The following is a 24565-nucleotide window of genomic DNA, read 5'->3' on the forward strand; positions in this document are numbered from 1 at the left end:
CTTAAATTTTTAGGATATTTTATAAGATCAATTCTCAGCATGCCAGAATGATGAAATCTTAGATCACTAAAATGTACTGATTCTTTTTATATTCAAAAAGTTAACGCCCACATCTGTCATACTGAATGAAGCTATAAGTAAACATACTGTTATATGTAATAAGTCTTTCTCTTTTGTCATTAAAAAAAGTGTATAGAAATCCTTAAGGATGCATATGTTATCACCACTTGCAGAAACAGAAAAAAGAGTAGGCATCTTTTCTTAGACATATAAAGATTTCCTGGCCCCTCCTTCTTAAACTAATATTGATGTTCACTTCAGAAGGTGAAACAATAAGAAAATCAAATGAAATTTAAAAATCAAGAGTTTTTCCTGCAACTGAAACAATTCATAATCTTTTAGTACCACACCAGAGTTAATGAAGAGTAGAATTCCTAGGTTTCATTTATATTTTCATCTACTATGAAGTAACTAGGTCATAATTTAAATGCTCAGTGTTGGGAATTCCTTGGCAGTCCAGTGGTTAGGACTTGGCACTTTCACTGCCGAAGGCCCAGGTTCAATCTGGTCGGAGATCTAAGATCCCACAAGCCGCATGGCGAGGCCAAAAAGAAAAGAAAAGAAAAGAAATGCTCAGCGTTGTTTAAAAAAGGAAAAAGGAGTCACACATTTTAATTTAGATATTAACTGTTGATTCTTCTTCATTATATTAAACACCAAAGTCTTAATCTGCATCTAATTCTTACTCTCAAATTCATTAACCTCTCATAAGCAGAAACAAATCTGATAACCAGGAAATGCCTTTTACAGACTCCTACATTTTCCCCTACATTTTCCCCCCTAACAACAAAAAAACTTATTTCAATTGTGAGGGCCAATTTCGAATATTATTCTATCTAGTCATGGCTGCCACAATAATCACCAATGCAGTCACACTTGTAGTGTGAAAGGAACCTGATGAGTAATTTGTCCTTAATTTGTACTTAGCTATTTCTTAAAAAGAAAAAAAAAAGAAATGTTTCTTCAGTAACACCCCTAGAGGGTGCTTTTAAATTTACTAATGCATACGTGGCTATTAAAAAACAAATTTTCCCAATGTTAAATTTCAATATTTAACAAATTAGTTCTAACCAGTTCTATCAATGACTTGCTAATGCCACTACAACTGTAGCTAACATTAGGATAAAAATCTTCAGACTAAACGTAATACTAACTCAATCACATATCACTAGTAAATGGGAGTAAACAAAAAAGAATATATTAGTGAGTCAAGTTCACATCCATCCGCAAATATTTTTAGTATCTCTACTCCATATAAAGTGTTATGACAGGTAATCCAATAAGCAAAGCAGTTTACAATATCTTAAAGCTCAATGCACTGAATCCTACAGTATTTCTCATATTAAGGTCCTAAATGCTCTCCCATTGATATCACTACATTTTAAAAATATCATTTAAGAGACTGTACCACTATTTCCTACACTATTTCCTACACTAATACTTAGCTAAGCAGTTTTTATCTGATATATCAAAGGTACTCCAGAACCTGCACTATTTTTTGCTACAGTTAGATCTATAACTGACATTTATTATAAAATACTTCCGTAAAGGGAGAAATTTATAAGCACCCCAAGCAAATGTATACAGAAAGATCTTACTTAAAAGAAATGAAATATTATCGATTTTCTATGTCTCTTGTGCTGTATTTAACTTAATTTTAAAAGACTCTTCACTAGAGATAAACTGAACTGTATACCTGAATGCTAATGTCAGCTACATTTCTAGAAAAAAAATATAAAACCTTTACACCATAATTCAAGATGTTAATGGAAGAGAAGCTGAATTATATTAAGCATTATCTTTCGTATAGTCTTTTGCAAATTGATTTGCAGTTGTGAAGCCCAGCATCTAGCTTATCCCTTCCCATAACCCAAAGATGTGCATCATTCACTAAATTCTAAAGAAAAAGGTCTTATGCTTATACTGCTTCATATTACAGGATAAGATAAAAGAGAACTTCACATATTATTACAATATGCCTCATAAGGTGGGTAATACAAAAAAAAGGAAACATAACAAGTAGTCTGGTATTTCATTGATAACATGGAAGGTTGGATGGACAACGGACTGTTGGTATGTATCCACACACACAGATGTCCTTAAGTGAAGACAACGGTACTAAATGAGGGATGCTGCTATCTATAACCGTGGCCAGGCCACGGTGTCCAGGCATACTCCTTGCATCACAGGCTAAAGCACTGCTTTCAAACTCTTCTGTTGAAGCCCCATATCCAGGCCTGAAATCTGACACTTTTGTTGAGATTCAACTACTCTATTTTCAGGGCTGCAAATCTTCTAAGTTCCCAAACTTAGCTTTATTATAGGATATTGTTTGAAACTGTATGTCTTATGTTCTCCAAGTTTCAGCTAACAAATTCCAGCCACAGGAGCAGCCAGTCCTCTGTCATTCCTCTTCTGAGCTTGTCCAGTTCAGCAGATAGTTGCAGCAATGAATGATTATCTGCCTGCCCTGTCCAGCAAAGCACTCTTCTAAAAGTAAAGCTAAGCAGAATTATAATGATCTTCTCCAGAACCAAATGTGAAGAATGAACGTCTAAGACTGATCTTTCCTTCTGCATAGAGCAACTCAAAGAAATAATTTCTTCAATTTTCACCCCTTTTCTTAAAGGCCTCTTCAGTTAAACTTCCTGGTCACTTCTCCCCTCAATGAAGCAGATGTGTTGATCAGGAAGGGGCTAAGAGCAAAGAGGTTCAATTCACACCCAGAGTTCCACTCTCTTTGATCCTTTCACCCTTCAAAAAAAAAAAAGGCTTGAGAAGGAATGGCTTCAAGCTGAGTTCTTGTCTTCCTCTACTGTGAAAAAGATAAAGCCTTTTTGGAAGATGTAGAGCTAGATGAAATAAACTAAAAATAACATTGTGGTGAATAAGGGCAAGGAATAAAAAAAAAAATCCTAAGTTGTCTTTTAACACTCCTTTTTTAGTAGGCAATAACACCAATAATATAAAGAGGAGCTCTCAGTGATGGTATATAAATAGCTCTGGCTGGAGCAAAATAGCTTTGCCTCAGCTTCTCCAGAGCTAAACCAATAAACTATCACGATTAAATTTTCACAGTTCAAAAGCAAGTCCATTTAAACAAAAGAGGCCTTTACTTCTGCAACAAATCCAATAAAAAAACAATATTTATGCTACATATATGCAATTATGGTTTATGGAGGACATCCACATTTTTCAACAAAAAGACTTTCCTGTTGAATGAAGTTGTTAAAAAGCAAACTTTATGCTCTTACAATGATAGCGTTCTCAAAGTTCTCAAATGAGCATTTTTATACTCTGACAATTACTACTATAGATAGTCTCTGTTCTAAATGAATTCTATACAAAGAATTTTAAATAAAACCAATGAATACATTAGAGCCTTTGGGGTTTTACACACCTCTACTAGATAAGAACAGAGGTCAGGAGATTATCATTTTTATGGCTCAAATGCTTAGCACACAGCAGGTAAACACTTCCACAACAGTGGATGGGTGACCGGAAGCAGTGGGAAGAGTGGGAAGACAGAAAGTGCAGAGGCTTTAGCATCACCGAGACTTGGGTTCTGGCACTTATATGTGCTCCTTGGGTAAGTATACTTGTTCTAGCCTCAATTTCATCTGTAAAATGGGGATAATACCTACCTCAGAAGCTGGCTCTGAGTAGTACATGAAATGAATAATGAATTCATTATAATGAAAATAATGAATTCATTATAATGAATATAATGAACCTAGCAGAATTCCTGGCATACAGCAGACATTCATAAAAATATTAGTTTCCTACCCACCTACTTTTCCCTTAGCCTAAAATAGTTTTCAGGTTGAAATAACTAACATTAGCTAGCAGGACTCCTACAGACACATGCTAATAACCTGCAGCTATAATCCTATTCTTGTCCTGTCCCTGTTCATTTCACTCTACACTATCTAGATAAAGGGGAAGAACAAAGTTCTGGATGTTACAAAGCGAGTTACCGCTTGACATCTAAAATGGAGTCTAATTCATAACACTAAAAACATAAAATTTCCCCACAAAATATTTACCTGATGATTAATAAAGGACAAAGTCACAATGAAAAGCAGAGCTGGGCAGCCTACTCGATCCATTCACCAGCTGAGCTACATACTGCTGCAGGTCAGTCTCAAAGAAGGTGGATTTTCATTCTTGCTAAGCAAAATGTACACCTGCATGGGCCTTTGGTATCACCTAAAAGTAGCTGAAAATTTTAAAGTCAAACCCTAAATGTCAATGGTCAGAAGAAGCATGGCATAAAAGAAATTCTTAGATTCCAAAAAGATGACAGAACACCCCTAATATCAACAATTCCAAAATCCTTAGGGGTAAGAAAAAGTACTTTTGGAAGAGGAGTATCCACTAGGGAGGAAGCCCTACTCCCAGAAGTACAGTGCCTGTTACATACAACAGGTAATCACCATTTTAACTTACTCCTTTTCACAAGTTTTCAACTATATCCATATGGAGAAATGTCTCTATAAGAACATCTAAGTCACAATGGAAGTCAGTATCAAAATGTTATTTACTTTCTGCCTAATTTTATAGAAAGATACTTATTCTGTGTAAAGCAAGAAAAGACTGTACAACAGTGGACCTGTGTGTTCCCAAATGCCCTGCATTAGTTCATTCTATAAACATCTGATGAGCGTCTACTACATAACAAGCAAAGGATGCTAAGAATAAAGGGATCAATCGGCAAACTCCAAAGTAGGCAGTAATCTACTACACTACCCAAAGTCAAGGATCAAGTTTCACTTCAGACACCTGATGGTAATTTTTTAGGGATGCGCATTCAAACAGTCAGTTTAATTTGCTAATTAAATAAGTTTACTATCAAATTACTCAAGACTTATATTAGTTTATATAGCAAATATTTAATATTATTAGCTATTATTATTTACAGTTTCAATTCAAGAAGAACAAAAACAGGAAAAACTAAATAGTATGTTTATTTGATATTATAATAACAGCATATAAAAATTAAAAAAATTTGCATCTATATAATATAGTTTTAAAATGTCTAACTTAAAACTCTGTGTAATGGTTTTATTGTTTGAGCTACATATTCTATTTATTTAGTTTAAAAATGAAATTTTAGCCAAACCTGCAGACTGATCAATATAAGGTAAAAAGTAGCTACGGTATAAGAAAAGATTATAACTATGACAACTAAAAATACCAGAAATAAATAGAAAACTAACAAGTTATATATTCAAGCTTTGATATTTGCAATATTTGTGCAGTTCACCTCAAACTCCATGAAATATTATCTATGTATAAGTATTAAAATGCTATGATATATTCCCCTCCAAGTTTCTGTTACAGATACAAGTGACCTGTGTGCCCCAAAATAATGGGTTTTAAACTTGGGTGTGCAGGGAAGTTTGGTTGAAATGCAGTGTCTAAGCCCCACTCCAGACCTACTGAACCTGAACTTACCCTAAAGGAAAGTGATCTAAATCACAAAATCTCCAACAATTGCACAATACTTTGCTTTCCAGACTCAGTCTAAAATACCCTTTAAGAATTCTACACTTACGCTAGTCATCAATTCTAGCCTACAATTAAACCATGGGGGCCACTTAATCAGTGCACGAGTTGCATTTTCATAGAATAGATGTCACTTCTTCTAGTGACACTTGACCCTGTGAGAGCTGGGCTAGGTGCCCCAGCTAAGGTTAGGTGATATATGCTCTCATATACTCTGCTTGTTCTTTCATAACTCTCATCAGACTTGTAATTATTTATTTAATATGTAGATTTCCCCGACTACAATTTCCTTAAGGGTAACAACTATGTCAGTCTTGTTTGTAAATTTAACCTTAGGGCCTATGCATAAACATTTCTTTGCTTGAATGAATGAACGAGCAGGGGCCAATGCTGCTCAGGTAATGTGGGACCAGACCACAAAGGATCACGATGGATCATAATGGGAGGCTAAGGAGTTTGGACTTTGTCTTACAGGCAACCAAAACCCAAAGCGGAATAACTTGAAGAAAGGTGCATTTTTAGAATATAATCTTTTTTTTTTTTTGGGTCACGCTGAGCGGCTTATGGGATCTTAGTTCCCTGACGTGGGATTGAACGTGCGCCCTCGGCAGTGAAAGTGCACAGTCTTAACCAGTGGACCAAAAGGGACTTCCCCATTTTAAGAATATAACCTGGCACTGCTCTACAACATGACAAATTAGAGTAGACCAAGACTGGGGATCAGGAGAAGAGTTAATAAGTTATTGTAACCATCCAGGTGTGATATGGTAAGGGCTTTAGTTAGGGAGTTGTGGCAGGGACAATTGAAAAGAAGAAATGAATGTTTGAAACATTATGAAGGGTATAAGAGGAATCAAAAGTATCAGCATTAGACAAACTATTACATACAGAATGGATAAACAACAAGGTCCTACTGTATAGCACAAGGAACTATATTCAATATCCTGTAATAAACCATAATGGAAAAAATATGAAAAAGAATATATGTATAACTGAATCACTTTGTTGCACATCAGAAACTAATATAACATTGTAAGTTAACTATACGTCAATGGAAAAAAAAAAAGAAGTATCAGCATTAGAAATCTAGTTTAAAACGAAAGAGGTAATTTATTGGTCATATAACAGCCAGTTCTACAAGCAGGTAAGGCTGGATCCAGAGACTCAAATGACTCTCAGTTCTGTTTTCCCTCTTATGTTCTCTACTCTAAAGAAGGCTTTCTTGGCATGGCCAGAAATATGGTGGCTGAGAGTCATAAGATTACATCCTTACAGTTTACTATCTGCAAAGCAACAGACATAACATCTCTAAATGAACTATCATATCTGCTGGAAGGACTCTATCGCCACATGTCCACCTGCGAACGAGGCTAGCCAGATCACATGCCCACCCCTAAGAAAGAGGAGAAGGGACCCTGTGATTGACAGTCTCACCAGGACCACCTGGAGTCAGAGACGGAGTTCCCCAGCAACAGTGGTTCTGCACAAGCAAATAGTGTATATCTAAAATACAACTGAGCTTTTTTGGCCAAAGCTGCTAAATGTATTATTGCTTTTGCATCCTCTGGATATTAGACCTAGGTCTTCAGATTTATAGCTATTTAAAGTAGCTACATTGCTACCAAACTACATTATTTACCTATATAAAAAAAAAAGTACAGTTTAGAGGTTTTAAGAGAGAGGATCAGAAGACCAACTGCCTAGATTTAAACCCATGTCCCACAATTTACCTCATACATATTACTTCTCTGTCACTACGTTTCCTGTGAAAATGAGGATAACACTTCACAGGGCTGCTGTGAGGATTAAATGAATACATGACAAAGTGCTTCAAGGAGAGCCTGCCACATGGTAAGTGCTCAATATTAGGGGCTATAACTTCATATATATACATAAGTGTATCTACACATATATGGTATCTGCTAGATAACACAAGCCCTCCATTGAAAGACTATGTTAAGAATGATTTTTACATGAAACTTTTCTACCCAGTAGTCAAACCTTAGTGCTCACTCTACCTGACCTATCAGTGGCACTGGGCAATCACACTTCCCTCCTTGATACACTTCCTTCACTTGGCTTCTAGGACTCCACGCTCTTGCTTTCCCTCCTTCTCAGTCTCCTTTTCTGGTCTCTTTCCTTCTCCCAGACCTCTTAATGTTGGAGTGCCCCAGAGCTCAGTCCTCACACTTCTTTTCTGTTTAGACTCATTCTCTTAAAATCTCAGCTAATCTCTTAGCCAATTAACTCCCCCAATTTTTTATGTCCAGATCAGCTCTCTCTCTTAACACCAGACTCGTATCGTGCTCCATACCTACATCTCTACCTAGACATCAGAGGACATCCTGATTTCAACTTTGTCTGAAACTGAACTCTTGGCCTTCCCCTCCAACCCACGGGCTTCCCCATCTCAGTTAATGGCTCTTCCATTCTTCCAAATGCTCAGGTCAAAAATCTCAGAATTATTCTTGATGTCTCTCTTTCACTCACAATACATTCATCTGGAATTCCTGTTGGCTCAATCTTCAAAAGAGAGCTAGAATCCAACCACTTCCATCACCTCCACTGGCACCATCTAGATCCAAGTCAACATCACTTCTTGATTTCTGCAAAAGCTCAACTTCTACCCTTGTCCCCCTAATTTATTCTCAACACGGTAACCAGAGCGATCCTTCAACCAGAGGATCCTTCAAGGATCCTTTATGTCTTTCCTGATATAAATCAGATCACGTTACTCCTCTATTCAAAACCCTCCAATGGTTCTCCATCTATCTCACTCAGAATATGAGGCAAAGACCTTTTATGGCCTAGAAAGCCCTCCATGACCGGCCCACCCCCATTACCATCCTGACTTCAACTCTCACAACTCTTCTTGATCACGCTGCTCCAACCATACTGGCCTCTTCTCTGCTTCTCAAACGCACTGACTCGACCCTGATTCCTGGTACTGGCTTTTTACCTGAAACACTCTTCTCCATCATGCATGTATACTCCCTCAAACTTCTTCAAGTCAACTCAAATATGTTCTCAACGAGGCCTGCACTAACCACATTTAAAAAATCAATCCTCACCACTTCCCCCCACACATCATCCCCAACCCCCCCTTGTTTTACTTTATTCTTTTCTTCCACAGCACTTTCAGCTTTATAATTTATGTATTAAACAAACATTTATATTTTATGTGATTTGTTTATTGCTGGTGTCCTCCATATGAAATGCAAGCTCCGTAAGAGCAGGTATCTTTGTCTATTTTATTGATTGCTCTATCAACATTATGTGCCTGACACATAACAGATGCTCAACAGATATTTAGTAAATTAAGTATTTACTCAATGAAACTCATCCTACACTCAACTTTATCTACTTCGAGTTTCAAAGAAACACACTAGTCCATACTGTAGACCATGCTACTTTAAATGGGCTTGTCATTGTTCAGATGGGGGGTGGGAGGGGTCAAAACAGCTTAATAGGGGTGGAAATGGATAGGAGGTACCATGAAACTGAAGAGACCATCATCTTAAAATTTTCAAACTTAAAAAAGTTTGATTTATAAATTACCCATATGATTTGTGCTGGATTACTAAATTACAGGCCAATTCCCATGATTATAACGCTCAAGGCCCCAAAAGTAGCTGTTTTATTTCAGGAAATATTCTACAATCTTTTAGAACTAGAAGTGGCCTGAGATAGCAACTGTTTCTTTCACAAGTAGTGAAATAAAATCTGTGAGTTCAAGAACCTTTTCCATAGGGAAACAACTAGTGATAGGAGAGCTAAGACTCCCTGACATCGGATACAACTCAACTCTCATACAGAGAGATGATGGCTTTCCGCATCTATAAACAGTCTTTATCTGTCATACGGAGAAGGGCCCTTGAAAGATTCTGCTGAGGTTTTCTCCTGGCCAGGACAAGATGATTACTTCTTGGAGTTTATCAAACTGGAGTGTTAGTCTAATCATTTAAAATTTCTTTTCAGGCATAATTTACATATAGTACAATTTCAGGTGTCCACTTTTACCAATTTTGACAAATATATACAGTCATGAAACTACTCCCACTATCAAGATACAAAACATTTCACTGCCATTAATAGTCCCCTCCCCCAACCCAAGCCTCTAGCGTCCAGTGATCTTTTCTCTGTCCTGATGTTTTTTTGCCTTTTCCAGGATGGCATATAAATAAACCATATAATATGTAGCCTTTCAAGCCAGGCTTATTTCATTTAGTGTAATGCATCTGAGAGTTGTTACAGTATTGCATATATCAGTAGTTTGTTCCTTTTTATTGCTGAGTATGTACATACCACAGTTTGTTCATACCCCAGATGATGGACACTTGAGTTGTTTCCAGGTTTTGGCAATTATGAATAAAATCACCATGAACATTCTCATAAAGGTTTTTGTACAGATACAAATTTTCATTTCTCTTGAGTAAACAGCTAAGAGTGGAACAGCTAGTTTATGTGGTAAGTAAATGTTTATAAGGAACTGCCAAAGTGTTTTCCAAAGTTGCTGTACCATTTTGCATTCCTATCAGCAACATCTGAGAGTTCTACTTGCTTGAGATCCTTGCCAGTGTTGTCTGTTTTCATTGTTTGTTTGTTTGTTTAATATTAGCCCTTTTCCTAGGTGTGTAGTGGTATCTCACTGTGGTTTTAATCTGCATTCCCCTAATGACTGAGGTTGAGCATCTTTTCCTATATCACGTAAATCTTAAGAGATGTCCTAACAATGGAAAGTAAATAATTACCTTCCTATGCGTTGAATTAGTGGGGAGAAAGGGACTAGGGTAAAACAGGGCACAGAAAATGTTAAACTTCTGTTACATATTCATAAGGCTGTTGAGAGGATCCATCAGATGACGTACATGAAAATACTTTAAATATGTAAATTACTATTATAAATCTAAGGGGCTGTAATTGCTACAAAGTGTTAGAAAGTTATACAGATACAAAAACTGCACCAGGGGCCTCTAGCTCTCCCAGATGGGAGATGAATAAAACATCTTAGTCTGATCTGCCCTACCAACATTGTCTGTCTACAATTTTGGAGTTGCCCCTGAATTAAGCTAGTTTTTAGTGCTGGAGACAAAGTCCAATTTTTTTTTTTTTTTTTTTTTTTTTTTTTTGCGGTACGCAGGCCTCTCACTGTTGTGGTCTCTCCCGTTGCAGAGCACAGGCTCCAGGTGCGCAGGCTCAGTGGCCATGGCTCACGGGCCTAGCTGCTCTGTGGCACGTGGGTTCTTCCCAGACTGGGGCACAAACCCATGTCCCCTGCATCAGCAGGCGGACTCTCAACCACTGCGCCACCAGGGAAGCCCACAAAGTCCAATTTTTAAGCACAAATGTCACTTTTCTTTTCATAATCAACACAATCAATGAGTTCAGCATTCTAATAATGCCAAGGGATGGACTTATTATTTTAGAATGAGAAGCTGGCCAACATCTGACCTGGTTCTTCCTCCTGCAACTGACATGTCACACCTAAACAAATCTTCAGGCTTCCAAAACTAAAAAGAAAAAATGTGTCCATTTGTCTTTTAAGAGCCTCTACCTATAAGTGATAAATGAATTAAATTTTACCGAAATAATAAGAATCCCTGATGCAGGAGTTTCTTAAGACAAAAACAAACACAAAAGCAAAAATCACTTTTCCAAGATTCCTCAGGATATCTGAATAGACAGGATAACAATGATTAATTAAAAACCATCCAGATCAAAGTAAATCCCCTAGGACTTTGCTAGGTATCTACATCCCAATGTGATAAACCAATAGACAAAAACACCAATACTTTGGAGTACTGTTTTAGTCAACAGTATTGTTTACACCTAACGGGAAAGCTTACCTTTCTTTCTTTTAATAGCTTCTTGTAGCCATTCGATCCAAGTGATAATAAAGTAATAAGGACATCTAAAGAAGGTGAAGCTGAAGCTCTTCCTGAAATAAGGAGGATAAGTTACATTCAGAAGGGGAAAAAAGCTTTGTAAATTAAGATTTATTACAGCAGCCTATGTACAAATGGATTTTTGTTTGTTAGTTACTTTTTCTGAAAAGCAACTGATTTATTTACCTGGATACATCTTGCTTATTTCCTGAATGAAGGAATCATTAAAGCCAGCAATTATAGCGCCACCTACTGGAACCATAAAATTTTTGTCCAAGCTCTGAACGAAAGCGTCTATTCTACCAACCCGAGCCCCCTAGAATGGAATAAGATGTAGTATTACATATTTAGAAGAAGAGACAGCAACTGCTATTAATAAATACCATTAAAACAATGCAAAGAAACAAAAACCAGATGAAAGATTTTTATTTTCTTTGTACCGATGCCAGTAAAATATTTTTAAGCGTTAAACTGAGTTTTTAAATGCTGTTCCTTATAGGTGGAAGAGCACTTTATAGTTACAAGCTGCTTTCACACATAAATCATTTAATTTCACACCAAGCCTGTGAGGAAGGCAGAGTTTCAGTATCAGTTCAGGTGGGAACTACACTGAAACAGAACTTTTCACCTTAAAATTGAGTAAGAGAGAGTGAATGTCTCCCATGCCTTTCATCTGTGCTCTTCTATTTGACAATAAATAACAACAGTGGGTCCTACAACTATTAAGTAATTTTAAACACCCTCTGTGAGTTCACGAGTGGCCACCATAATCTAATGGACTGTAGCCACCCATGCTGCCAATCAATAAGTTATACATTAAGTGCCTCTCTTTGATGCTTGGATAATCTACTAACCTGCATGACCACTTTAAGCAACAAGCTCTGCTCCTACCACCACTTGGATAATAAAGGAGAAAAGAAAAATTTTATTTTTAACTTCAACTAATGGAATTGTTTTGGCATACTCTTGGCATAAGAGTTTCTACGTAAGAGTTTCTACATAACTTATGTTTCCTAATGTTATAATCTTAGATGATCTCATTCCACTGCAAATGAACTTCAAGTGAAAATCTAGTATTCTGGTGAAAGACGGAATACTTGCTAGAAATGTAAAACTAAGCTCTAGTCCCATGCGACATAGTCTATAACCTTCTGCCTAATGTGATTCAATTTCCTCCTCTTAAAAACTAAGATACTATCTAAACTTCAACTAAGATAGTTTTTTTCTTTATCTGTAGCCACAGATTTTCAATCTGTATTCACAATCTACATTCCTATTAATATTGTAACCCTATTTGACCTTCATCCTCCCACTTTATATCCACATCCATAGCTGAGGGAGAATAGAAGGAGCAGATAGAAGAGAACAGAAGTAGCCTAATCTAAGAGGCCAGATCCAGGCCATAGGTAGAAGCAGCAAAAGCAGAAAAGGGAAGGGGCACAGACAACTTCGGAGGCTATCGCATGATTGTTTAAATCTTAACCTTCCCCTGTCATTCTCCTTTCTAACTTCCTCATAAACTATGATCAGAGAAAATCTCACCTTATCACAGGAAAACAGAGAGAAGCATATGAGACTAATTGAATAAATAACTGAAAACCATGCAAAGTAGCACATAAAAATAAAGTGGAACAGTCAGAGTTGCCTTTTTATTAACACTTAAGTAGTGCCCGAGGTTTCCTGAGAGAAATCTGAACCTAAATTAGGAGGAGTACTAAGAGAGCAATCAGTGCACCAGACTTTGCTAGAACCCCTTCATCACTAAAACACAGAAGCATTCAAAGGGTAGCAAATTCTGTGGCAAGAAAACAAACAGGCTGGACCCAACCTCAGGAACGGTGTATAGACCTCATTCTCCACACTAAAGTCTGGGGCCATTAATGAGGAGGAGAGAAAAACACCAGAAGGCTGGAAGGGCTTAAACAGAATAGGAAACACAGGAGAAGTAAACGGTTGCCATTTATCAGTTCATCCATTCACTCATTTATTCAGGGAACAAATATTTGGGCACCTATCATCTGCCGAACATTGTTCCAGGTTCTGGGCATAGCAGCAGTGAATAAAACAGATCATTGTTCATATAATAATTACAGCCAAAATTTACTAAGAACTTACTATGCATCAGGCACTGTTCTAAGCACTTTACATTCTTAACTCAGTTAACCAATGCAATAGCTATCTGGGCAGATGCCACAATAATAGCTATTTCACAGATGAGAAAATTAAGGCACAGTGAAATTAAAGTGACGTGCCCAAGGTCAGAAATGCAGTTAATAGCACAGCTGAGATTCAAATCCAGGCAGTTAAAGCACCTTACTGAATGTCACCCAGGCAAAAACCTAGGTAGTCAGGATGAAGAGTCCATGTTTAAAAAATAAAATATTGGGCTTCCCTGGTGGCACAGTGGGTGAGAGTCTGCCTGCCAATGCAGGGGACACGGGCTCATGCCCCGGTCTGGAAAGATCCCACATGCCACGGAGCGGCTGGGCCCATGAGCCATGGCCGCTGAGCCTGCGCGTCCGGAGCCTGTGCTCCGCAACGGGAGAGGCCACAACAGTGAGAGGCCCGCGTACCGCAAAAAAAATAAATAAATAAAAGTAAAATATTATTCCTATGGCATTTCCATCCTTCCAGCAACTCAGGCCAAAAGTCTTGGAGTCCCTGAATCCTCATTTCCTCGTTCCTTGCATCTGGTTCATCAGCATACCGTGTAAGATCGACTCTCAAAATACATCTGAATCCAACCATTTCTTAACACCTTAACAGCAACCACCCTGGCCCATGCCACCAACGCATCTCATGTGGGCTACTGCAACAGCGTTCCCCGTTTGCCTTCCTACAGGCCATTCCCCACAGCGCAGCCGTCACACGTCACTCTCCTGCTCAAAACCCTCCAATGGCTGATGACCATACCAAGAATAAAATCTCAAATCTTTAACACACCTCAATTAACACACCTCAAATTTCTTTACGACCACTGCTGCTCTCATTTGCCCTGGTCCGGCCACGCTGGCCTCTTGCTATTCTTCATGCATTCCAAGCACATCCCGGCCTCAATGTCTTGGCATTTGATGTTACCTTCTGTCTGGAATCTCTCCAGAGAGCTGCCCAGCTCACGCCTTCATAACACTCGGGGCTCTGCTCAAATGTTACTTCTCAGAGAGGACTTCCTGGATCACACCATCTGATACTCCTCCCCCACAAATACTAGAGCATTTATCAAGACCTGTCATCCTTATTGTTTACTGTCTGCTTCTGTTCCATGAGGGTAAAGATTTTGTTGTATTTACTACTGCATCCCCAGTGCCTACCCTGCTGCCTGGCACATCCGTGGGAACCCTGCAAATATCTGTTGAATGAACTGACAATTAGGTCTATGAATAACTAGTATAACACCTACTTCTCTCAAATTCTCAATAAACAAAACTTGCTGCTTCCCACACTTGGGGAGCTTTACAATCCTTAATTCTATGTATTTTTGTGACTCTACTACAACCCTCTCTATTAACGTGTCCTCACATCCATATTCCATGAGTCTCCTAAATTAGTCAGTTTAGTATATGTCAGAAGTATAGGTTCTGCAAAGCTAATTTCCTGGGGACTACATATGCATATCAGAATGCTCTATATGTTCAGCATTGAGTCATTCTGGGACATTGCCCTAAAAAAAAAAAATTCTGAAACATTTTAGTTATACCTCTTTCTTCATTATTTGCTTGATTATTATAATACTATCTTCTCAAGAAAGCTTCCCAGTTTTAGTACTTTGATTTTTAGACGAAGATAAAGGGATTTGGAATCACACTGAACTATATGGGCCATTTTGCAGCTTGGGACCTTAGGCAAGTCACTTAATACTTCCGAGTTTGTTTCCTCACTTGTAGAACGGAAACAATGAGAAGTACACCTTAAACTGTTAGGATTAAGTTAATAAACTTTACAAGTCTAGCAGGGGGCTTCCCTGGTGGTGCAGTGGTTGAGAGTCCGCCTGCTGATGCAGGGGATGCAGGGGATACGGGTTCGTGCCCCGGTCCAGGAAGATCCCACATGCCGCGGAGCGGCTGGGCACGTGAGCCACGGCTGCTGGCCTGTGCATCTGGAGCCTGTGCTCCGCAATGGGAGAGGCCACAACAGTGAGAGGCCCGCGTACCGCAAAAAAAAAAAAAAAAAAAAATCTAGCAGGATGCCTGACACATGGTGCGTATGGGTACTCAGTAAATGGTATGTACAACTGATAAAAACTACTGAGATAAATTAAAGCTAATTTTAATTTTTTAGAATGTCATGAAACAACTAGCACTGAATAAGACCCAAGTATTTATTTGGCTGAAAGCAATAGGGACACCATCTCTTTTTGTGAGGGCCAATTTTTATGTACTGCTTTTTTTTTTTTAAAGAAATGCCCATTCTAGAAGGTAATACAGTATCTGCAACAATACAACAGCTACCTTATAAAAATTCATTTACCATCTTATAGTGTTATTTTCTGGTTAAAATTTTAGTAAAACCACCTCACGAATTAAGAGGGGTGATGACAAAGTAGGGTATTCGTGATGCACAACTCCATGGGCAGCTTTCATATTGTATCCTGGAGCTTGTTTTCATTTAAGAGTCTTAATCTCTTCAATTACACCACCAAATTTTCTAGTATTCAAAACTATGTCATGAGCACCAAAACAATGAGCACTGCTGAGTTAAGTACATAACATATGGGTAAATGTTAAGGAGCCATTAAACTGATCAATGAAGACTTTATAAGCATGTGGAGAGTACAGAAATATAATCTAAGTTTATATTTAAGTTTAAAAGTTAAATATGCTTTTGACTACATTTTAGAAAGTTAATACTAAATGTACACAATGGCTATAACCATGTAAAAAGCAATATGTATATGTATTAAAGAAAGAGAAAAAAGGGATACACAAATTATTAAGGGTAATTGTTAGGGTAACAGGGTTATGAGTGATCTTCTATCCCTTCCTCACTTTTCTAAACTTTTAGGAATGCTAGAATATCTGACTTTTAAAAGAATTAAGGCTGCTAAAAATTAAAGAGGAGGAGAAAGGAAAAAGGGGAGGAGGAATAAAAATGAATCACTGAAATAGTATGTTTTTTCAAGATTTCCAGCATAGCTAACTGTACAACCTTCCTCTGCTACCATTCAAATTAGATATAATCTAGTCTGAAACTGTGATAAGCCTTAAAAAGTTAAGGAATAATGCAAAAGGATACCAAGGAAACAGTAAATGGTCTTCCTCAAAGGTTTTAAGAAACCCTCGAATACCATGCATACGACCACTCCACCTCTGGACTTCTTTTGTTATGTAAACTAATCTATTTCCTTATTGATTAAGCTAATTTGGGTTGGGTTTTTGTTACTTGCAGTCATTTACATACTAACTGGTACAAACTTTGAGTAAAGAAATTAAGCAAATCAGCTAATACTACTGTATAAACCATATTTATATCAGAGATAATACTAGTACTCAAAATAACAAAAAAGAAAACAAAAAAAATTATGAGATAGGATCTACAGGGCTAAGGAGCACTCACCACATGGCAGAAGGCCACAGATAATCTGTGAATAACTCTTCTCCACATATCACATGTGTGTCAAAACTGAATATTTGACTAACGTCATTATGCACGCAAATCATAAAATTCATATCATACCCAGATAATATCTATCCATATCCTGATATAGTGTGAATAATTAATCACTGTAAGTAAATGTAATACATCATTTATTCATTCAATTGTTTGAGTAACCAATTATTGAGTGTCAGTTATGTACCAGGTACTGTCCTAAGTATTGAGGACACAACAGTGAACAAAACAAAGTCCTTTCCCTAACAGAACCTTAATTCTAATCACTACCAATAAGTAGACAGTAAACAAACATCATATCAAATGGTGACAAGTGCTATGGAGAAAAAGAGCAAGAGGCCATCAATTTCAAGAAGCACCATTACTTTACATACCACTAGGTAAGAATAAACATTGCCAATTAACATTATAAGACACCTCAATTTCAGAGATATAACATGGAAAAATGTGTACTTTAAAATCAATGAATATGGCAAAACAGAAAAAGAGGGATAGAAAATGCTGGCAAGGAAGAAGGTGCTATTTTAGATAAGGTGTCTGAGAAAGTCTCATCAATCTAAAGAAAGTCAGGTAACAAGCCACGCAACTCTCTTGAAAAGCAACCTAACAAGAGGTATGAGCCGGAGTGGAGTGCACACGGGTAGCACAAGAGAGGAAGAGAAAGGAGGCAAATGTGCCAGGAGGGTGGGTAAGAGGGAGAGCAGCAGGAAATGAAATCAGGGAAGCTGCAGATGCCTGAGGACACAGAGCCATGGCTGTGTGGGATGGGACTCTTACTCTGAGTGGGACTCTTACTCTGAGTGGGATGGGAAGCTCAGACATGTTTTAAAAATAAGAATCTAAAACAGATGACTGGGATCTAGGTGATGCTTATAAAAATAAAAAAAAATACAATCACAGTTTTTAAAAACCTGCCAACTCCATAGTTATACGCTAGAATGTTTATAAATGAAGTCATTTTCACTAATCAATATAGTTTTAAAAACACTATAACCCACTATATTAGAAAAATGAAAAAAACATTGGCAATGGAACATTCTCAGAAAGTTAAAAAAATAAGCTACTAAAGTATTTCCATGTTGGTGCTGACCAAAACTATAGTCCAATGACACTAGCAAAGAATAATGACTTTTACTGAGTGACTGCTGGGTGCAAATTTCTAATGCTCCATGAATTAGAAGATGCTAGATTAACCGTTTTTCTGTATTAGGTTGTAAGAAACACAAAGTAATAATCCCAAATATGTTAAAATCCATTTTTCCCCGACATATCTTTGGAAACTCTCTTACCTGCTGAATGAGGTGCATGCACTTTGAAGACTGCACTCCATACGCATTGTTAACTATATGTGGAATGTCATAATTAGCACAAATCACAGCCAGTTCTTCTAATCTATAAACATATTCAACAGAAAGACATATTCATACTCTGTCTTAATAAATTACGAGAAAACGTTTTTAATTTAATAGTTATCCTTAAAGTATACTAGGGGAAAAAAAAGACAAACTGAAATTTCTACAGCAGTATTTTGGCATATAGTTTGGCACCTTGGAAATGCATAGCAGGCATTTAAGGATAAACTTGAAAAAGCTTTTAAATTAATGTCACCAATAAATAAGAAAATGTGTATTTAGAAAAATCTTACATAGATAGTAGCTTTTAAATCACCTGAAAATTTCCTATATAAAAAGCAAGAAGCAGATTATTTATAAAGACCTCTTACAAGGTTGATATGCTCATTTTTAAGTGCTTTCGGTTGCTTATCATCCTAAGCTAATATCCGCAAAATAATCAGCATATCTTGAAATGTTAAGAAATCTCACATTAAGCATCTCATAAAGTAAAAAATACATTTTCAAATAGACTTTAATGTATTAAAAAATACAGAACATTAAAATATTTCAGTACCAAAATAACATTTTCCAACAACTTGGATACTAAAGAATCTTTTAAATAGCTGCTGGTTTTAAATTCACTCGTACTCCTTCATTTGACACTCCCCATATTAAAACAATCTGAGAGTCTAACTTTATGCAAAGTAAGGTAATAAATTTCAATTAGAGTGTAATAAATGATGTTCCTTTGCAAAACCAAATAATACTTGTGACTGAAGTCATCTCTAACAGAAATGTCTTCAAACTATGAAGCTAAAACTAAATCCTATGGTTTGATAAAATTAATTTTTAAAAAATGTTCTGTCTACAGTATAAAAAATCTGGAAGTAAAGCATTTTGAGAGAATAAAAATTATTTCTCAGATAAATGTACTACAAATATATATTATATGGTTTAATTATCAACTTACACAGAATACATTTTCCTTTTTTAGTAGCTGTGCATTAATATGTTTTTAAACTACAAACAGAACTAACATTATTCTATTCAACTGTCAGAAGTTTTCAATTTACTTCCCTAAAAGTTTTATGAATTAAAAACTTATTTTATCACTCATTTTCATAAACCTCACAAATCAAGCAGAAAACTAATCAGGTTTTGTTTTTAACAAAATGGACCTTCTGGGATACACACAAGTATTTTCTTCATAAAAGGCACTTTCACATGTTTGTGTTCTAATGAAAGTATTCCTTGATAACAAGCTTCCTTGAGAGTAAGGCAGTATAATAACATAAAGTACTATTTTTTTTAAATCACTTGAGTAGTTTTAAATATTCTGAATTGATCAAATTTGCTAATATTTTCATTGTGTATGAGAAAGGCAAAGAGAAGCAGAAAAAATATTTTCCATGTGAATCAGATTGTATTCTAACTTAGAAGCCAATTTAAGGTGTTTCTCAATTTGAAGAAATGATGCTCTTCATTTTTTTAACATTTTCTTTGATTTTGCCCCACAATACTCTCTGTCCAGTTAACTAATAAAGACAATATATATGTTCAAATTAAGACTATAAAGGAATTAAACTTAAAGAAATCAAAATGTATTTTTAAATTTAATAAAATCAGAAATTCAAACATATTACTAATAACTGAGCATCACCATTTTCCTAAAGTTCACTCTAATCAGAAACATTCATTATGTAACACCACCAAAAAATAGTATATGAGAATTCTATTGACTGAAAAAAAAACTTTTTGATTTTTTCCAAAGGAGAAAATGCATGTAAAATGTACTTAGCACTATACCAGGCATACTGTAAACATTCCAAAACAGTTATTCAAAATGATACAGATGGCCAATGGGCACATGAAGAGATGCTCAACATCGCTAAGTATTAGAGAGATGCAAATCAAAACTACAATGAGGTATCACCTCACACCAGTCAGAATGGCCTTCATTAAAAAGTCTACAATTAATAAATGCTGGAGAAGGTGTGGAGAAAAGGGAACCCTCCTACGCTGTTGGTGGGAATGTAAACTGGTACAGCTACTATGGAAAAGACTATGGAGGTTCCTTAAAAAAACTAAAAACAGAGTAGCCATAGGATCCAACAATCCCAATCCTGGGCATATACACAGACAAAATTCTAATTCAAAAAGATACATGCACCCCTATATTCATAACAGCACTAGGTACAATAGCCGAGATATGGAAGCAACCTAAATGTGCATCTACAGATGAATGGATAAAGATGTGGTCTGTATATATAACAGAATACTACTCAGACATAAAAAAGAATGAAATAATGACATTTGCAGCAACATGGACAGACCTAGAGATTACCATACGAAGAGAAGTCAGACAGAGAAAAACAAATACCATTTGATATCACTTATATGTGGAATGTAAAATATGATACAAATGAACTTGCAAAACAGAAACAGACTCACAGACACAGAAAACAAATTTATGGTTACCAAAAGGGAAAGAGGCTAGGGGAGGGATAAATTAGGAGTCTGGGATTAGCAGATACAAACTACTGTATATAAAATAAACAAACCACAAGGTCATACTGTATAGCACAGGGAACTATATTCAATACCCTATAATAAACCATAATGAAAAAGATACAAAAAAGAATATATATATATATGTATGTGTGTATATATGTTATATAGATATATACATATACATCTATATGTATAACTGAATCACTTTGCTGTACACCAGAAACTAACACAACACCGCAAATCAACTATACATCAATTAAAAATATGTCAATTAAAAAAAAAGTTAGTCAAAATGAAACAAAAACAAAGATATCCTCAAGGATAAATAATTTAACTAATACAAATATTCATATGGTGTTTTTAGAAATGTAATTTATTTCAACCACATTAAAATTTTTCTAGATAGCAAAAACATCAATGAAGAAAGACTAAAGATGCTTATTTAATATTTAAATACAAATTTAAAATTTGATTGATAAGTAATGAATAAACAACTAAAGCATATGCAACATGATCTGAAAATAGAATCCAGACTCATGAATGAAGCAAGGTAAATTTTCAAGAGCAGGGTTTTAAAATTGTCTCTTAAAGTCTGCCTATAGTAAAAGCTAACATGCATTAATTACTGCCAAATTATATGACTCCATGAATTAAAATCAAAGTATAACTTGATGCTATGAAAATAGTCCAAAGCAATAGTTTTTTTACAAATTATTAACACTTCTGTTCAAAATGTTAAAATGAAACCAACAGTTGCTGTCAAAACTAGAAATATTTATTACTATACCTAAGCCTACTACATTTTCAGAATAAAAATTTGCAGCCATCCTTCAGAAAAGCAAACGTTTGCCTTTTTAAAAAAAATTTTCTTAAATATCTGCATTTTTCTCAAAATGCAAAGACAATTATATACCTAACTGTATATCTGGGTTAGTCTTGCAATTAAAAAAAAATTAGAGGACAATAATTCTAAAATTTTCTCTTTAAAATCTGTTAATACTGATAGTTCCTATATATGAAAACTAATTGTAAGATCAAAGTGGAGATGGCAATAAAAACAAGTAGGTAAATCCAAAATTTAGCTTAGAGATTTCTATTAAACAATAAGGAAAAAGATGCAAAATGTCCAGAAACATAAAGAAGAGCAAGAAAACAGAGATGCTCTGCATCTACTCAGGTGATAAAAGGATCTCCACTTGGTACTAGTTATTTTTCCTTCTTCTATATCTAATTTTTATTTTCCCAAGCCATTATGTTGTTTCTTCAACAGTCCATTCACGTAGTATTTACTGCCAAATGTTATTTAGGCATCTTTGAGAATTAGTATAAGTGCATTTTATGTAAAAGACTAATGAACACTGAAGGACAATATTCACAAATCATTTACCTATCAGGCACCCTTGGAGCAAAACAGGATGTAGTAGAATGAACACAAAGAACGTAATCAGGCCCAAGTTCGTGGACTTTAGCCTCCACTGCTTTCAGGTCTGTGCGTAGCTCGTCACCTTCTAAAACGTTCTCTATCACCACAGGCTCAAAACCTAACCAAGTCAACCAGAAACCAAAATGTTAGTATAAACTGAAATAAGGGGAGATTGTGGACTCTAGGAAGCAGTGCTATTCTACACAAAAACTCTTAAACATTTATTCTAGTCAATGAACCCTTCTCTAATAATAAAGACCTGGCTTAATACCAGCATGAGTCAAAGGAAGGTCAAGGGCTTCCCTGGTGGCGCAGTGGTTGAGAGTCCGTCTGCCGATGCAGGGGACGCAGGTTCGTGACCCGGTCCCGGAAGATCCCACATGCCGTGGAGCGGCGTCTAGACCACAATTAGGACTACAAATCTATTTAACATTTTGATATGACATGAAAGACTAATTTTGGGAAGTAAGGAAGCAAATGTTAAATAGAGGCCTACAAAAGTAATAAAGACTCACTGATGACAAAAAGGGTCACTTAGCCCAGTTCAATTTCAGTCCATAGAAAAGTAAATCTACTCATTCTCTGGCAACATTTAAGTTTTATTTTAAATTTCTCTTTATTTCAGAGATGAACAAAAATAATAGCTCAAGTATTGAAACAAATCACAATCATCAACTTAATGTTTTACCTCTAAAGAAAAATACAAGACATTTTAGTAGACCTATCTCATAGCTTACAAAAGCCTTCTATAATTTAAATATAAAAATTGTCTTGCACGCGAGCTATGTACTCACATCTTCAGTCTTCTCAAATACCAGATCTAGCAGCAGGCTAGATTTGTGGATTTAAGAGCTATGAGGGATTCAGAAACCATTTAGCTCAACTCACTCACTTCAAAGATAAGGGAGTCAAAGTTTAGGAAGATTAAGTGCCTTCCCCAAGGTCACACAGCAATTTAAAGCAAAGTTACAGGCAAGCAGTCTTCTGTTTTAGAATCCACGTCAAGTTGTCCGCATTCTATCTACAGAAATATAAAACTTCAGCCACTATAAAATCATCAATTCATATACGGTGGTCCACAGAACTCTAGGTTTCATATCTATACAGCTATTAAAACAAAGAAAATTTTACTTAAATAAGTAACTTCCTAAGGACAGTTAATTCTCTATTATTTCTCAAATTCTCTACACTCAACCCTATTTTTGTTTTCAAACAACTATGATGCAAGTTTTTGGGTTTTTTTAAGAATACAACCATCTTGCTTCCTAAGAACATAACACAGTCCAAGTCATAACATCATTTGGAAAAAGTTTACAGTTTTTCAATATGCCAATCTTTCTCTAAGTTTGGTTATCAGTTCTTCGGTTAATAGTTTGCAAATTAACAGACTTGACAGCTTTATGCCACTTAAAATAAACCTTTTAAAAGTCTACCCATTTCTGCTATATGTCCTTATGAATCCCTTTACAGGAGTTTCTTTAGGATTATTTATGCAGTTTAATTACAGCCCAATACTGTTCATTTCATACAACAGACGGAGGCCATTCAAAAAATAACTTTAAATTCTCAAATTCAACTTGACCTAAGCAAGCCAAATACTAAAATACCAACTTAAAGTTTTTGTCTCATCTATACTCAATGATGCCTGTATCCTCGTACTTTGATTCATGGTAATTATTTACGTGTACTCCACTCATGTATACAGAACAAACATTCCTGAAGCACCTCTTATGCTCCAGGGATTATTGTTGGGCATTTCGTATGTCATCCCACTTAATTCTGAAAACAGTCTTCTGAGGCAGGTAATCATATCCCCATTTTAAAGAATAGGGACATACGACATAACACTTCCATTTCTTAGAGTGTACTGAAAAGAATTCAAAGCAGGGACTCAAACAGGTATTTGTACCTCCATGTTCATAGCAGCATTATTCACCACAGCCAAAAGGTGGAAGCAACCCAACCCAAGTGTGCACCAGTGAATGAATGAATGAACAAACAAAATGTGGGATATATATACAATGGGAGTCCTAAAAAAGGAAAGAAATTCTGGCACATGCTATAACATGGATGAACCTTAAAGACATTATGCTAAGTCAAATAAACCAGTCACAAAAGGACAAATATTCTATAATTCCACCTATATGAAGGACAAATTTATAGAGACAGAAAGTAGAATAGTGATTGCTAAGGACTGAGGGTGGTGGGGAGGGGAGAGTTATTGTTTAATAGGTAGA

General features: G+C 36.1%; 1 protein-coding gene across 6 annotated transcripts in view; it reads right to left on the reverse strand.

The window, feature by feature from the left end:
- SEPSECS (Sep (O-phosphoserine) tRNA:Sec (selenocysteine) tRNA synthase) overlaps positions 1 to 24565 on the reverse strand; it is a 43678-nt gene that overhangs the window by 15137 nt on the left and 3976 nt on the right. For all 6 annotated transcript variants that reach the window (XM_073805129.1, XM_073805126.1, XM_073805128.1 and 3 more), the window contains exons 5-8: positions 22293 to 22446; positions 18350 to 18452; positions 11640 to 11769; positions 11415 to 11506 (exon numbers count right to left, since the gene is read on the reverse strand). In XM_073805129.1, coding sequence (XP_073661230.1) covers positions 11415 to 11506; positions 11640 to 11769; positions 18350 to 18452; positions 22293 to 22446 — 479 coding nt within the window. The remainder of the gene's footprint in view (positions 1 to 11414; positions 11507 to 11639; positions 11770 to 18349; positions 18453 to 22292; positions 22447 to 24565) is intronic.

The sequence above is a fragment of the Tursiops truncatus genome, chromosome 5, assembly GCF_011762595.2.
Source record: "Tursiops truncatus isolate mTurTru1 chromosome 5, mTurTru1.mat.Y, whole genome shotgun sequence".
Taxonomy (NCBI): domain Eukaryota; kingdom Metazoa; phylum Chordata; class Mammalia; order Artiodactyla; family Delphinidae; genus Tursiops; species Tursiops truncatus.